Raw genomic sequence first — 16180 nt, forward strand, 5'->3', positions numbered from 1 at the left:
ACTCCTGCAGCAGGTTCCTCCGCTCTGACGCCTACCTGAGTCTGAGACGCAGGAACAGGACCCTGTGGTACATTTAGCCATCATTGTTTTCTATACCAGTGGTTTTCAGCCATTTTCATTTTAGCCACGGAACCACCGTTTGATGAGATTTAGCCTCTCAGACCACTGGTTGAAAACCCCTGTTCTATACCGTTGACTTTTTGAGTGGTGCAACCACTCCAAGGAACAGCAATGTCCGTGTTAACCTATGTGACGTTAACATATGTGACTATGTGACTATGAGTACCAGTAGGGGCAAAAGTGGCGCTGTTGTGCCAGAAACAGAGAGAGATAGTGCTGCACTGTTGCCTGCTAATGAGAGACAGAGAGAGGGGGGGGGGGGGGGGGAGTTGCACCACTCAATTCACACAGGTGATTTTTTTTTTGAACTTTCTGTTGGTGTTTGCTTCTGTTAACCCTCAGTGACGATCACAGTACCTAGTTTCAGTCCTTTTGGTCCACCAGGGTGAAAACCTCTGAAAATTGTGCTATTGCTACTGTGTCATAAAACGACTATTTCACGTTGTTTTAAGTTTTATTCATGAAAGTTTGTCAAGCTAAATTAAATGGATTTGAACTGTGGGTTGACTGAGCGATATCTGATAGTTAAGTAATAGGATCTACAATGGACCAATAAGAATGTTGAAGTAATAGGATCTACAATGGACCAATAAGAATGTTGAGGAAGTGAAGACGTTATGAGAAGATGAAGATGTAGTATGTGAACAGGAATGTGGAGCAGATGATTGTGCAGTTTTTAATATCGTTATATCCTACACGACAAGTGTGAAACACCATGCATGGATTAAAGTTCTCAGTCGCCACCACTGATATCAGTCTTTTTGATTCCATAGAAGCCATCATCATCGTCATCATGTCTTCTTTGGAGGCATGTTGCACAGTGAAAACATGCTCTCAATGCGTCACGCATTGAGAGCTTGTAGATAGTCTATTTTCGGTAATTATTTTAATTTAGAGCATCTGACGTGGTCAAACTAGCAATATGTTCTGAAGAATCTTCCATAAATTCTGTAATAGTCTCGCTCGGAATTAAGGGTTAAAGCCTCAATCTGTATATCTTTGATTGTGTTGACAGCGCGGACGATATTACTAAAACATCCTCATTTTGCATATTGTGTTGATTGTTTAGGAATCAGCGCTGAGTGTGTGGGGCGGCTCCTTTCACGCTGTCTCACAAATCGCACATTTAGGACTTGGTCATGCAAACATTTTTCGTGAGATATTCGTGAGATTTTATTTTTGCTTTAATCCATGCATGGATGCAACTGATTTAAAAACATACTATGTACTATGAGGCGCAGTGTGCTTGAAATAGAAATGGATACAGGAATGTAAAATGAAAGGACCTTGGAAATGTTCATTAAAAGTGAATCTGGAAAAAAGCGTTTTCACAACATTCTTCACAACATTAAAAAAAAAAAAAGTATAACAATGTGCACCCTTTAGATGACTTTATGACTTAATCGCTTTCAATTTATACCTAATTGGATGGATGGATAAATCCTGTCAGTTCAAAAACTTCTATTTGAATTTATATACAGTAATCCAGAATGCCATGGCGACCGTTTATATTTATCCCATGCTATGACACTGACTAATGTTGGCAAGCAGAGGACTGGCATCGTTCAGAGAAGGAGTTTCCATGGCTCGGCCAGCAGCACGGTAACTGTTTTGGTCTCATATCTGCTTGTCTTCCACTAATTAGGTACCGAGATGATTCCCTAAGCCAGTGAGGGTGTCACTGAGTCGGAAAAAAAGAAAATACTGCCACCCTTGACCTCATTCTGTAAATGGCCTTATTCCTGCACGTTGTGCCTTAAAAAGGCTTTCCAAGAATCTAAGAATAACACTAGAGTCTGACCTAGAACACATGTCGGTGAATTGGACTCATCATGCAGACAACCTGATGTGTGACAAATCAGCTCCAATGTGTTCCCTTCTTAGAAGAAGAATCTCATCACCCGCATACAGTGCTGTAGGAAGTATCAAACGTAAACATAAAATAGAAGTCGACAATAACCTAATAAGAACATATGTCAGCATAAAAGCTAAGATTAGTCAGTGTATCATCTATACTGTCTTGTCTTTTTCTTTTGCTGCATAGCTTAGTTTGTTCATCTTAACTTCAAAAGAAGCAAGAAATGCAGTACAGTACGTACAGTACATCAATCAAGTAATGAAGATGAACAGAGAAGATGCAAAGACAGTATTTAAGTTTACACATACTACTTTATAAGCATGAGCTCTCTGTTGAAATGAAATGGCTACATTGGATGTTAATTTTGTTCACTAACTACACTAACTGGAAAACCCAACAGCAAAGCAACATGACCAAATGCACTGCATGTTGTATGGTTGAATTTCAAGTATATGGGGTTTAAATGGTTAAAGTGATGTTGAATTGAATTGATGTGGATTGTGGAAGTTGTTAAGCAGCAGTATTTCATCAGTCAAATAAGTAAGTGATAATATCTGGCTAGGTGGACATTGTCGGGGGATAATTCACCTTAAAGGTGAATTATATCCGCTTATTACATGGCTACCTAACATAAATTGACCCAAAACAACGCAATGTTAAGCTGCAAATGACATTGTGTGTGCGTTTACATGGCTGTCATGTTGGAAACAGCAGTAAATCAGCGGGCGCAGTCACGCAGCTGGTGCTCCGAGGGTTCAATCAAAATCAAGCATTCAACCAAGCCATGCAATATAAGTATTGTATTACACGGGGCGTCAGGGGCTTACGGGTAGAGTGGCCAGATGGGAACCACAAGGTCCCCAGTTCCATCGGGCTCCCCCAGAGTTAGTGTCGAAGTGTCCTTGAGCAAGATGCTAACTCCTAATTTGCTCCCGATGTGCAGGTTGGTACCTTGCATCATGGTTTCCTCTGTCATCGGTGTGTGAATGATGGGTGTGTGGATGGGTGTGTGGATGGGTGTGTGAATGGGTGTGTGAATGATGTGTGTGTGTGAATGATGTGTGTGTGAATGGGTGTGTGGATGGGTGAATATAATGTTTTTCACAGAGAAGCTCCGTTGTTACCAAACATCACTAGGGGTGTGACTGACCCCACCAGTGATATAGTTTGATTTGATTTAATTGGATTACAATTCATGAATCATAATCGAGTTGATTTGGAGATTTGACTGAAATGACTGATTCAATGGAATTGGATTATGTTGCAACCGTCACTCCATTCCTAGTACAGCATTATGTGACCTCACAGATGTGAAACCCTTATAAAGGAACGTACATTGGGACATGATGAACACAGGTCACAGAACGTGTCACATGGTGCAATACACTTCACTCACAGTCTGTCACTGTTTCTTCCCATAACCAGACGAAGTTACCATGGCAGCAGAGAGGAAGTGAGTAATATGGTGCATTTCTGCTTTGTCCAGTATCTGTCTATCTGCGCCTTAGGCTCTGGCATCACCATTCGAAACTTCTCTAACTTTATTAGCAGATACACTGTGGCCTGAACTGCGAGGAACAATATGTGGTACTGTATGCTTCATTCAGCCCCCCCGAAGGGTCAGGGTGTCTAAAACAGTAACTGTATGACGTGTATCATATAAGGTAGCGCCTTTCTCCAAAGTGCTTTACAATGTAGGCTATTTTAAATTCACCCATTCACACAATCCAATTCAATTCAATTCAATTCAAAGGGCTTTATTGGCATTACATAAACATACGTTTACATTGCCAAAGCAAAAAGTGGAACAATACAATCAAAACAAAATGTATGTACATTATTGAAAGTCAGAATCTCCAAGATCACTCGATGCAGATAATGGAGGAATACACACAATGATTAGTCTTTAGGGTGGTTGTGTTCCATTTGATATCCTTCTCCTATCACAGCAGCTCGCAAATCTTGCTGCTGTTTTTTGCAAATTATTGTACTTCACCCAGCAGGTGTGGGAGTTTTTTTTTTCATTAGTCATGTTTTCTAAATCTCTGTGGGTGATTGTAATCTGTGGGAAGTATGTGTCTCAGTCACACACTGATAGCGACAGTGGAGTTTACAACTTTCACTCTTTCAAATAGAAATACTATACTTTTGACTCCACTAAATTTCTAGGAGTCAAATCAAACTGAGTTTGATTTGAGTTTTATGTTGTTAACTTGTTGGAGGATGTTTGAATAAACGGAGCGACCGGTGGCGTTCCAATGATACAACTCCTTGTCATCTGTCCTTATAAAGAGAGTCTAAAGCCTGCATATTCTTCTAGCTGCGGCCCGGCGCTACACTAATTTTGATTTAACAGAAATTGCCATGCCATGAAAATGAATGTAATTGCTACTACCACATCTGGTATTGTACTACCTGAGTCCGGTTTCAAGTTCACATTTTCATTTCAATCTCGCCCAGAATACGACGCGGCCTTCACGCTGTTTCATACGTGAACGCATGCAATGATAGTCAATTGCCAGCGTGTTGGCCCAATCCATCCCAGAATGCACTCTGTTCCTACGCGGGAGGAGGAGTGAAATCGCCTCATGCGCTTTCTTTTTTTAATATAATTTTTATCCCACGATTTTGCAACCCAGTTCTAATCTAATGTAATCCTGGGCGCTACACTTCCTCTGCCAACCTGGGGGAGCAGTGGACTGACCTCATGCCTCCTTCTATGCATGAGGAGTCCAAGCTGCTTCTTTTCACCTGACAGGGGGGAATTTCCCTGGCCGGACGTAGCGCGTGGAAGGAACACGTTATTCCGACCAGTTCCTTTCCCCTCCATCAGGCGCCCCGGCTGGCCAGGGGGAGGTAGTTTTAGAGACCAGGATTACTGCATGTTTTTTGTGAGGGTACCTACCCTAGGGGACACGGGGAGAACATGCAAACTCCACACAGAAGCCTCATGCGCTTTTGAGCAACTTAATGCAAGTGGATGGGAGGAGAAATCCGGTGCCGTCTCTATTAATATCTAAGACCCTAACCCGATGCTAAACCAAAATCATATTCTATACAAGGTTCCCCCAGGGCTCTCTGGCCCGCTCCTTTTATCCCACTACACTAAATCTCCAAGGAAAATAGCCGATCAACAAGCTCACAACGCCCCTGGGTAGGGACGGTAGCAGTGTTGTTTTTGGCAGCAAATTTAGATTTTAGTTTTAGTCATATAGTCTCTTCAAAAGTTTTCAATTAGTTTTAGTCACATTTTAGTCAGCCGGAATGTTTTGAGTCTAGTTTTAGTCGATATCATAGTCGACTAACATGTAGTTTGGAGGGCGTTGATGCCATCGCAGCACAACGCGTTGTGAGCTTGTAGATCGGCTATTTTCAGCATGCAACCAAGTGTAAAATGACTTATACTGGATCTCTTGTCCACTAGTCCCCTTCCTAGCATTTTAGTCTAGTTTTTATTTGTTGACGAAATTGTCAATATATTTAGTCATATAGTTTTAGTCATCATATGGCTTAGTTTTTATGTAGTTTTTGTCAGTGAAAAAAGGTAGTCGAGGAACATTTTTCGTCATAGTATTAGTCGACGAAAACAGCACTGGACAGTAGGGTTCATGGGGTTGAGTTCACGCTGTGTGTGACTGACTAGTGACTCTCGAAAAAAAACCGCTTCACTGCTCATCTCCGTCTTTGGTCAAAGCGTGGAGAGCCATGAATGGAGCCAATCCCTGTATGGGTGACGGCCAGCTCATGGGCCTCAGCATGAGCTCATGGTTGCTTAGAACTGTGGTCCTCAAAGTGGGGTCCGGGGAACCCCAGGGGTCCCTTAGAGAGGTTCCAGGGGGTCCCCAGCTAAATTATAGTTAACATATAGTATTAGTTTAACCACAAAAAATATGACAAATTTGGAATAACAGTTTAACACAGATCTTGTATAGGAGTCCCCCTGACACAAATATGTTTGATGGGGGCCCACATCCTAATACAAATATTAATTTGGGGGTCCTTGACATGAAAAATGTATAACCAAATGTATAACCAAAGAAAAACAGGAATATATTATTGATATGATTGCTCTTCAGGGGCACTAAGGGAGATTAAAGTACCAGAAAATAGTTGCTGACTGATCTCCTGTCTCATATTCCTCAAACCTAAGCTTGATTCACTCTGGAAACTATGCAAAACAGATCACAGGTCAGCTTCCGGGGGAGGAAGCGTTAATATTAGTGCTCATTTGATACAACTTCTATGGGTTATCACACCGACAAGTTTCCTTGACAATAATTGTCTGCTCGGTTACTTAAGACATGCCACTATAGGAACACAATCAATGTTTGGATAAAGCAGGCACAATGGTCTCACAAAGTAAGTAAGTAAGCCTTGCCGAGCCATAGGGCCCATGGGGCAGGAGCCTTGCCGAGCCATGGGGCCCATGGAGCAGGAGCCTTGCAGAGCCCATGGGGCCCATGGGGCAGGAGCCTTGTAGAGCCATGGGGCCCATGGGGCAGGAGCCTTGCCGAGCCATGGGGCCGGAGCCTTGCTGAGCCATGGGGCCCATGGAGCAGGAGCCTTGCCGAGCCATGGGGCCCATGGAGCAGGAGCCTTGCCGAGCCATGGGGCCCATGGGGGCCATGGGGCAGGAGCCTTGCCGAGCCATGGGGGCCATGGGGCACATGGAGCAGGAGCCTTGCCGAGCCATGGGGCCCATGGAGCAGGAGTCTTGCCGAGCCATGGGGCCCATGGAGCAGGAGCCTTGCCGAGCCATGGGGCCCATGGAGCAGGAGCCTTGCCGAGCCATGGGGCAGGAGCCTTGCTGAGCCATGGGGCCCATGGGGCAGGAGCATGCAGTATCTCCTGTTTCTCTAGCGTGACACAGCTTGATGTACAAGTACACTCACAAAGTAGTATCATGTCAACCGTTTTTCACTGGGCCAATCTGAGCTATTATTTGGCCACGTTATTTAACTGAACAAACCTCTTCTGTGAAATTACACAAACAGCTATCAAAGATATTCATATATATTACACATACATATATTAAATGTAGGTGTGTTTTTCTTTAAATTCCTCTCTCTCTCTCTCTCTCTGACACACATTCACATGTGTGCGCGTACACACACACACACACGCACGCACGCGTACACACACACACACACACACACACACACACACACACACACACACACACACACACACACACACACACACACACACACACACACACACACACACACACACACACACACACACACACAATATGTGGGTGTCATTGCATTGGGCAATAAAGTAATGGCTGAAACAAGGGAATGGGCACAATGTTATATCCTGGCAATCTTAGCTAACTTCCTGCAGCCGCAATGAAGTGTTGCAATTGTCGTTTCCCTTTTTTCTCATAAAGCGAGAATGCAAAGGAATCGTGGAGGGACAATATAGTGCACAGTAAGAGTGATCTTTGTGAGCCTCTGCAACATCTCAGACAGTAATGTTCCAGAGGCCGACCCACAAGTCACAACAAATGTCACAATTTGCGTTATCACAGTCACCGTTACTGGCATTTGCATCCGCGCTCCCAAATTGAAGATAATTTGAATACAGCATGAATTCTACCAAACGTAACTTACCAGCACTGTGCATTTGGCTCGTCCAGTTGACATGAGGGAGGGCAGGGAAGGAATGAGGGAAGCAGGGCAAGAGAGGGATCTAGAGACATAATAGGGAGTGAAAGAGCAGGGTGGGGGGGAGAGAAGGGGAGGGGGGGGAGAGAGAGGGGGGGGGGGGGGGGGGGAGAGAGGGGGGGGGGGGGGTTATACTGTGTATGAGTTGTTGTTTCTTAACAGGGAAGCAGGAGGGAGAGGAAAAGTACAAGGAGGAGGTTTAGGAAGGGGGGCTTCCTCCCTCTCTAAACTGCAGCACTCTGTTTGGGCTGGGCTGGGCTGCGCTGGTGATGTATGCCACTGGCCTCTCTTAGCAACACGAGGACCGGGTATAAAAAGCCCTGTCACAGGGGGAACCCTCCCCAGTGTCTCTCAGCTGCAGCATGATCAGGACCAGGAGCCTGAGAGTGTGGACTTAATAAAACAATGCACAGCCTAACCGCCGCACCACTCAGCAGCAACACACAGCACTTCATCATGGATAGAGATGACAGGAACAGAAACAAGAACATGTGAGTGAAAGTTTAAACATTTAAACACCGAGACGTATATATGGCAGCGACGGCACAGTAAAACGATGCGTCGCTGAACTCGTGGTTCGTTGCGACGCCGTGTTGTGTTCACTCTAGTTAACTAGTCTCTTTGCATGCCGTTGAAAACGTTCAGGCTCAATTGGTTCATCTGATGTCCTTAAGAAACAAGCCCATTGCAAACACATGATCTGACACATACAGACACAAAAGTCAATTCATCATTCATTACCATGCATGTCCTATATATACTCCAGAAATAAAGTGACTGGCTATGGATGCTTCATATTAATATCCTCTGAAAAGAGCATGAATGCAATTGGAATCTAACTTGTATTCTGCCACATAATCATTTTTTTCTAATTTGCTAGATTCCTGACATACTTTTGACATCTTCACTTGACACTGAATACACCAGTACAGTACATCCAGGATGGATATCAAAATACTCATGCTGTAATTCTTATCTCTACACAGTGGGAAGAACTTTATGTGCCGACTGCAGTGCATGTTCTCACACTCTTCAGGCTCTGAGACTCAGAGGTAAGGAGACTTATTGAGTGTTTTGCATACATTTCAGTGTTAAAATAGCCTGCGCCTATCATTTCCATCTATGGCATTTTGAGAGGATTCAAAAGAACTAGGGACACCATGTTTGCTTTGGCACCGAGCATGCACTTGCAGACATACCCAAAGACTTTTTTTTAAAGGAATTTGATTGAAGTACATCCGTAATTAGCCAGTTTCTGCATCCCTGACATCATATAGATTGTTGGTTTTATTCTACCCAAATTTGATTCTGGTTAAGTAATCACTTGTGCATTCTCTCCCAGCAGGCTATGTTTAGAAGATATCCAACAATGGTCACAGTCGCTGGAAAGGCTTCTCGAGTCTAAATGTAGGTTGCTTTTCCCAGGGAATGGAATCACTCAAAAGTAACGAGGATAATTGTTTTCAAATATGCGTTCTTTAATATAAGAAATGTGTGCCTTGTAATATAATGTGACTTGTTATACAATTCTAACAGTTTTTCCCCCACAATAACTTCAGATGGACTGGCCACTTTCCGCACCTTTCTGAAATCGGAATTCAGTGATGAGAATATTGAATTCTGGCTCACCTGTGAAGAATACAAGAAAATCAAGTCTTCATACAGAATGTCTTCAAGGGCCAAGAAGATATATGAGCAATTCATCAAGCCAGAATCTCCAAGAGAGGTAACGTTGATATTACCGCATCTCATCGTGATACAATCACAGATCATGCAGGGCACTGCTTTTGCCCCCTCTCACACACATACGTGCTCTTTTATTGTTATGTGACGTACTGTACCATATACTAATTGCGCTTTTGTCACGATTACAAATTTAAGTTGATGATTAATTGTCACAAAATAAGTGTGATTAACAATTTTATTGTGGTTTTTTTCATTGAACATTGGAACGTTACAATTTGTATTTTTGTTTTGCCTTATAGGCTTCGGAAATGACAAATTGCACAGATAAAGAAATCACTGACACATTTTTATCTTCCAAACATAAATATCGTAAATAGTTGATCTACAAGCTTACAATATGTGACGTGTTGTAAGCTTGTAGATGTGCTATTTCTGCTATTTTTTAATATTTGAAAATATATGGACATTTTTCAACTTGGACACGATTGACGATTATACAAAAATTATTTGCGATTATTTCACATAAAATATTATGATTAGGCGATAATGTAATTAAGAGTGTTCTGTACTGTTCAAGCACATGTTGGTGTGGTAGCCTCTACAATCTTAAAATGTTGTTTGAGTTGCAACTTACTCCTCTTCTTCCTCTCTGTCAATCTTGTTTCAGATCAACATTGATCATCCGACCCGAGACGAGGTCGAGAGGAGCATCAAGACTCCCACGCTACAAAGTTTTGACGACGCGCAGAAGATCGTTTACGGGCTGATGGAGAGGGACTCGTATCCGCGCTTTCTCCGATCAGACATGTATAGAACCCTTCAGGAAAACATGGCGGCTGAAGAGAACAACAAGGGATGAAAAACGCAACGGAGCGTCGAGGAACAGAACATGGATAAACCTAACTGGAATGTTTGGGGTCCTTCAGGAGAGAGAGGAGGGCACATGTCCCCCCTCCCGCCCCCCCTCACCCCTCACCCCCTGCGCTTTACATAGATTGTGCATTACCTCCACCCATTCACACACACATTCATACACCGATGGCGGAGGAAACCATGCAAGGCACCAACCTCTGCACATCGGGAGCAATTAGGGGTTCAGAGTCTTGCTCAAGGACACTTTGACACTAACTCTGGGGGAGCCTGGGATCAAACTGGGACCCTCACGTTCCCATCCAGCTGTTCTACCGGACACTCTACCCCTGAGTAGCCAACTCACATGGCACAGGGATAGACATCACCACCGACACAGGATACAGGACAAAACCATGCCATGGCACTGACCACTAGGGCACTTGACTGTCAGCCGAGAGAAGATGACAAGCAAAAAAAAAAAAGACATTTGAGATTTACAAAGATTATATAGTGTGCATGTGTTTTTGTTTGCACCAGATGATAAGTTTGTGTACATAGTTGAGCTGAAATCTATTAGACAATGAATGAATCACTGGGTGACCGACTGATGTCTCCTCGATCTGACCATTGAGCTGCGTCAGCAAAGTGCACAGTAGCCCTCCCTCCCTCCCTCCCCTCTCTGCATGCGGAGGAGGTGTTTCCTGTTGTGCAGATAGCGATGGAGGATGTTAGATGGGTGGCATGGTTGTGTGTGCGTGTGCGTGTGCGTGTGCGTGTGCGTGTGTGTGTGTGTGTGCGTGTGTGTGTGTGTCAGAATTGTTTCTAATTTGGATCCTTCAACTGCCACCGGAAGTATCACCACTGGGAGTATTTAGGATTGGGGACTCAATAATAGGGATGTGACCTCTTTAGCGCTGGAGTGCAAAAGGTCACTTTAGTTCCACAGTGAGCGTTCGTTCTTCTGAGACACTCAAAAAAGAGATTGCAAGCTTTTTGTACTGAAGATTTTCAGTGATAAATTATTTGACGTATTTAAAGAGTCCATTTTTGGATCCTGAAAATGTATTTTTATTGCTTCCAAAGCATAATGGTTCTAATGTATTATTAGATTAATACTTAAGTTAACTTAAGAGTCAAACAATGTATTATTTATTTTGCGGTTTGAGTACAAAGTTTGTTGTAGACTTTTACAGTGCTTGTAAAGATATATTATTAAATAGGATGCCATTGAATTATCAAAATACGTGGAACAACATAGTATTCCCACGACGAATTAAGATAAAAATAGGTATTTCACTAAGCATGTGGTTGTAAATGCAATCTGACTTAATAGAGCATTACATTTAACGTGAAGTAGCACAAAATATAGTCTTAAATAAGCTATTGAGATAACAGTGTACTGTATTAGTGTCAGTTGCTAGTTCACCATCATGCAAAGGTTGTGGCCGTCTGATAGAAACTTATTTTCAGATTTTGTGAAATATAAGTTATATAATTAGCGACCAAGCAACCGCCATTATGAATACTGTGCAGTCTGCACCGATCCCATGGCCAGAGAGAGAACCTGGGCCAATAATAGCATGCTGAATGAAATCAGCAATATTTATTTACAAGTTATCCATTTGGTCGACAGAGCTTGCTCTGACACTCAAAAGTGCTATTTGTGTGTATATCATATATACGCTGAGTTTAAAAGGACCATCAACTGTTACGCGTGCATCACGGACCAGTCAATCTGCCTAAGGAACACATTCCCTGGCCACGTCTCCTCTAGGTCAGAGTGCTTTTATCTCTCTTTAATGAGAAAGTGTCTCCTCAATTAGTAACTAATATAATCAATTTGATGAGTCCCATGCAGTTTCTAGCTTATAGAATGATCTTATTATAAATACAATTAGATTGTGTGCACAAAAGTTTTAAACCATGTTTGATTATCTTTTAAGTTGATGCCCATTTTATAGTAGCACTTCTGTGAGGATAATTGCTACTGTGAACCAACGACACACTGTTTTGTTGTGTACTTAAGCCAATAAAGTTGAGTTGTTTTTATTTATTTATTCATTTGTCAGTCATGATTACTGGTCAATGTCCCTTGGGATACATCACTGAGGATACATCCCAGGTGCATCCATGCGTTTTAGTTATTCTATTTATAGTGACTCATAGGAATAGACTACGTGACAACCAGGAATAGTCTGAAGACCACCGGAGAGACTGGTGGCAGCCGGAATGTAGCCGGCACCCGGGAGCAGTATGGGTTGGCGCCCCAGCCTGTGTCTTCCGTGAGGAAGAAGCCCAACAAACCCACGGTGAGGCCTTTAGGAGGGCCATTCAAGCCGCGTCACCACCATGGGCCAGGTGGAGCCTGCAGAACCATTGCGGCTCGAGAATCCACCACTCCTGAATGAAGTGCCTGGTGCTGGGAGTCTGGTGCAACGCACAGGTGCTGGACCTGGTGAGAGCAGGAGTGGACCTGGTGAGACGTAGGAGGGGTCCGGACAGGAGTCAACCCACAGAGCCTAGTCCTTCCACGGGCCAGATTGATGCGATCCTCCCGCATACCCAGTCCCGGCAGAGTAGTTCAGGAGGAACGGATTGTGTGGCCCTGGTCTTTCTCTAATGGGATTGATCGAGGGTAGCTACTGGGACGTAAGTCGGGACTCGATCACCCCGGCTGGGTCACCTGAGTGAGGGGTATGATGTTGGGAGACCCGAAACCCTGATGACCACCTTGGGATACACAAGTAAGACGCGCAAACGCGGGAAGCGAACGCAGCTCGTAAATTGCAATAACAACAATTAGAATAAATTACGTACTTTAAGGTTTTTTTTTGTTATTTCTTTTTTAAGATTTATTTTTAAGTTAAGTTTTTTTTAAGTAAAGTTTTTTTTTATTAAGTTAAGTTGTTTGTGTGTGTGTGTGTGTGTGTGTGTGTGTGTGTGTGTGTGTGTGTGCACGTGCGTGCGTGCATGTGTGTTTTTGTGTGTGATACATTTGTTTTTTTAAAGTTAAGTTTTTTTTTAAAGTTTTTTCTTTTTAAGTTTTTTTTTAAGTTAAGTTTTTTTTAAGTTAAGTTTTTTTTTAAAGATTTTTTTAAAGATTTATTTTTAAGTTAAGTTTTTTTTAAGTAAAGTTTTTTTTTATTAAGTTAAGTTGTTTGTGTGTGTGTGTGTGTGTGTGTGTGTGCGTGTGCGTGCGTGCATGTGTGTTTTTGTGTGTGATACATTTGTTTTTTGAAGATTTTTTTTAAGTTAAGTTTTTTTTAAGTTAAGTTTTTTTTTTAAGTTTTTTCTTTTTAAGTTTTTTTTAAGTTAAGTTTTTTTTAAGTTAAGTTTTTTTTAAAGTTTTTTCTTTAAGTTTTTTTTTAAGTTAAGTTTTTTTAAGTTAAGTTTTTTTTTATTAAGTTAAGTTGTTTGTGTGTGTGTGTGTGTGTGTGTGTGTGTGTGTGTGTGTGCGTGCGTGTGTGCATGCATGTGTGTTTTTGTGTGTGATACAGCTGCGCCCTCTGGTGGCGGGCGGTTGGTGTTACAGCGTGACACACACACAGACAGACAGACAGACAGACAGGATCTGCTGGGTCTCATAGTAAATGCTCACTGCGTTCGCAATCACTGAGGATACGTCCCAGGTGCATCCATGCGATGTATTTTTTTTTCAGTCAATGTCTCTCAGTCCACTTGGTGAAACTAATGCTGTTACTCATATACACAGTACTGTAAATGGCAGCAAATACGCATCTGATAAACACAGCGGTGGAAAAAGTATCAATACTGCAATGCAGAAATACTCTGTTACAAGTAAAGCTCCGGAATTGTACTTGAGTAAAAGTACAGAAGTATTGGTGTCAAAATTTACTTGAGAAGAAAAGGGTCCCACACACTCTCTTCACTTAGGGGCGACTCACACGGTCGCAACAGATTGATGTATGCTTGTTGTATGAGATGTATGCTTGTTGTAAGCTCTCAATGCATTTCCAATGGGAGTCACATGGTTTGACACAACATTTGTGTTGTATGAGGGGGAGGGGCGCAGTCGAAACACAGCCAAAAGCCATACAACAGCTTGTAGTCCCAAATGTGGACTACAAACCATGTGACTTCCATTGGAAATGCATTGGGGCGGCCATGACACTCACAACATTCATACAACAAGCATGCATCAATGTTTTAAAGGTCTGAGTGAGGCCATAGAGAGAAAATGTACTTAAAAGTTACAAAAGTAAAAGTACTCATTGTGCAGAATGACCCATTTCACAAGTTTAAAATGTAGAAAACAATCGTTTGAAAATAGCCGATCTACAAGATGCTGTTTTCAAATGGCAAAAATAAATATATATATATAGGGCTGAAGTGTTTTGTAATAATAATCTAAATCTACAAAGTAACTAAAGTTTCCAAATTGTAGCGGAGTAAAAGTACAATATTTGCCTCTGAGATGTAGTAGAGTATAAAGTAAAAGTATTGGAAATTGGAAATACTCAAGTAAAGTGCAAATAAATAATAATAATAATAATAATAATAATAATAATAATAATAATACTCAAGTACAGTACAGGTGCAGTACTTAGTTTAGACAGTTTTTGGTTTAGACTAGTCATTGGTTAGACCAGTCATTAGTCCTACAACTACAACTATCTCAAACCCTCACCCTAAGGCCTGACTCACACCTTCGCAACAGATTGATGTATAGCTGATGCATGAGACTTATTGACTGATGCAAGCTCACAATGCATTTCCAATGGGAGTCACATGGTTTGACACAACATTTGTGTTGTATGAGGGGGAGGGGGGGCAGTCGAAACACAGCCGAAAGCCGTACAACAAAAATGTTGTCAAACCATGTGACTCCCATTGGAAATGAATTGCGAGCTTGCATCAGTAAACAAGTCTCATACATCTAGCATGCATCAATGTTGTATGCTAGATCGAAAGGTGTGAGTCAGGCCTCACCTCCCACGGGGCAGCACACCTAAACCTAACCTTAACCCATGTCTAACCAATGACTAGTCTAAACTAAGTATGCACCCCGTAGTTGATTACATGTACTTAATAATAGGACCCATTTCAAAAAAATGTTTATATGAACAGATCTTTTGATTCTACAAATAAGCCCCCTTATAATAGTGAATCCCTCGGTAACCATCCACAAGGTGGATTATACAGGCTTACAAGCTCTCAGGTCAGCTGTTCCCAAACAGAAGTATGTGAATTCATGTCTTAAGAGATTTAGTTAGTTGACCTTATAAGCTTGAGACTTTTTATGGGCAACTGTCTCAAAATAAAACCTGGCCTTGTGCACATCTGACAAAATACATTGGGTTATCCTGGCATTTCAATAGCAAAAGACATCTTACAGCAATTTACGTACATTGTATGTGACATATTGCACAAACAGGAAGACCTGGAAGTTCCATTTGTTTGTGAAATTAGCCATTGTGAAAAGTAGTGCTTTGGCAGAGCAATTCAGAGCAGAACAAAATATACAATGATTATGATGAAGCAGTGATTTGTGTGTGAAATATATCAAATATAACATAACTCAATTCCAGTAATTGTCTTCGCCAGGCCGAAGACAATTTATATCATGTGGAAGCAAATTGGAATTGCATGTAAAGTGGCTATAGAGCGCACCTCCAGAAGTGCTCACTTCTGCCAATATAGTGGGTGCCACAGATGTGAAAAGTTGCACCATGTCATATGTAAATCAATCTATCTATCTATCTATCTATCTATCTATCTATCTATCTATCTATCTATCTATCTATCTATCTATCTATCTATCTATCTATCTATCTCGTTCAGTCCAATCCAAATGCCATTGACCCCCATTATTAAAAAAAGCACAACACAGTGATTCCTGCTGAGTATGTCATATCAACGTAGTTTAAAGGCCACGGAAAAGGGTTTCTGTACGCATTTATAAATGAATAAATAACAAAATAAAAAGAGAACTGCATTCACAGGCTATGCTTTTCAAAGAATAGACTGACGAAAA

General features: G+C 41.9%; 1 protein-coding gene across 1 annotated transcript in view; it reads left to right on the forward strand.

Annotated features, from left to right (window-relative positions):
• The window catches only part of LOC306927363 (uncharacterized protein), a gene marked incomplete at its 3' end in the record, with an annotated part of 14061 nt that extends 3869 nt beyond the window's left edge, over positions 1-10192 (forward strand). The window contains exons 6-11 of the mRNA XM_079507074.1: positions 1669-1722; positions 8033-8138; positions 8634-8699; positions 8990-9054; positions 9207-9373; positions 10001-10192. Coding sequence (XP_079363200.1) covers positions 1669-1722; positions 8033-8138; positions 8634-8699; positions 8990-9054; positions 9207-9373; positions 10001-10192 — 650 coding nt within the window. The remainder of the gene's footprint in view (positions 1-1668; positions 1723-8032; positions 8139-8633; positions 8700-8989; positions 9055-9206; positions 9374-10000) is intronic.
• Between the last annotated feature and the right edge of the window lie 5988 nt (positions 10193-16180).

This window comes from Electrona antarctica, assembly GCF_951216825.1.
Source record: "Electrona antarctica genome assembly, chromosome: 7".
NCBI lineage: Eukaryota > Metazoa > Chordata > Actinopteri > Myctophiformes > Myctophidae > Electrona > Electrona antarctica.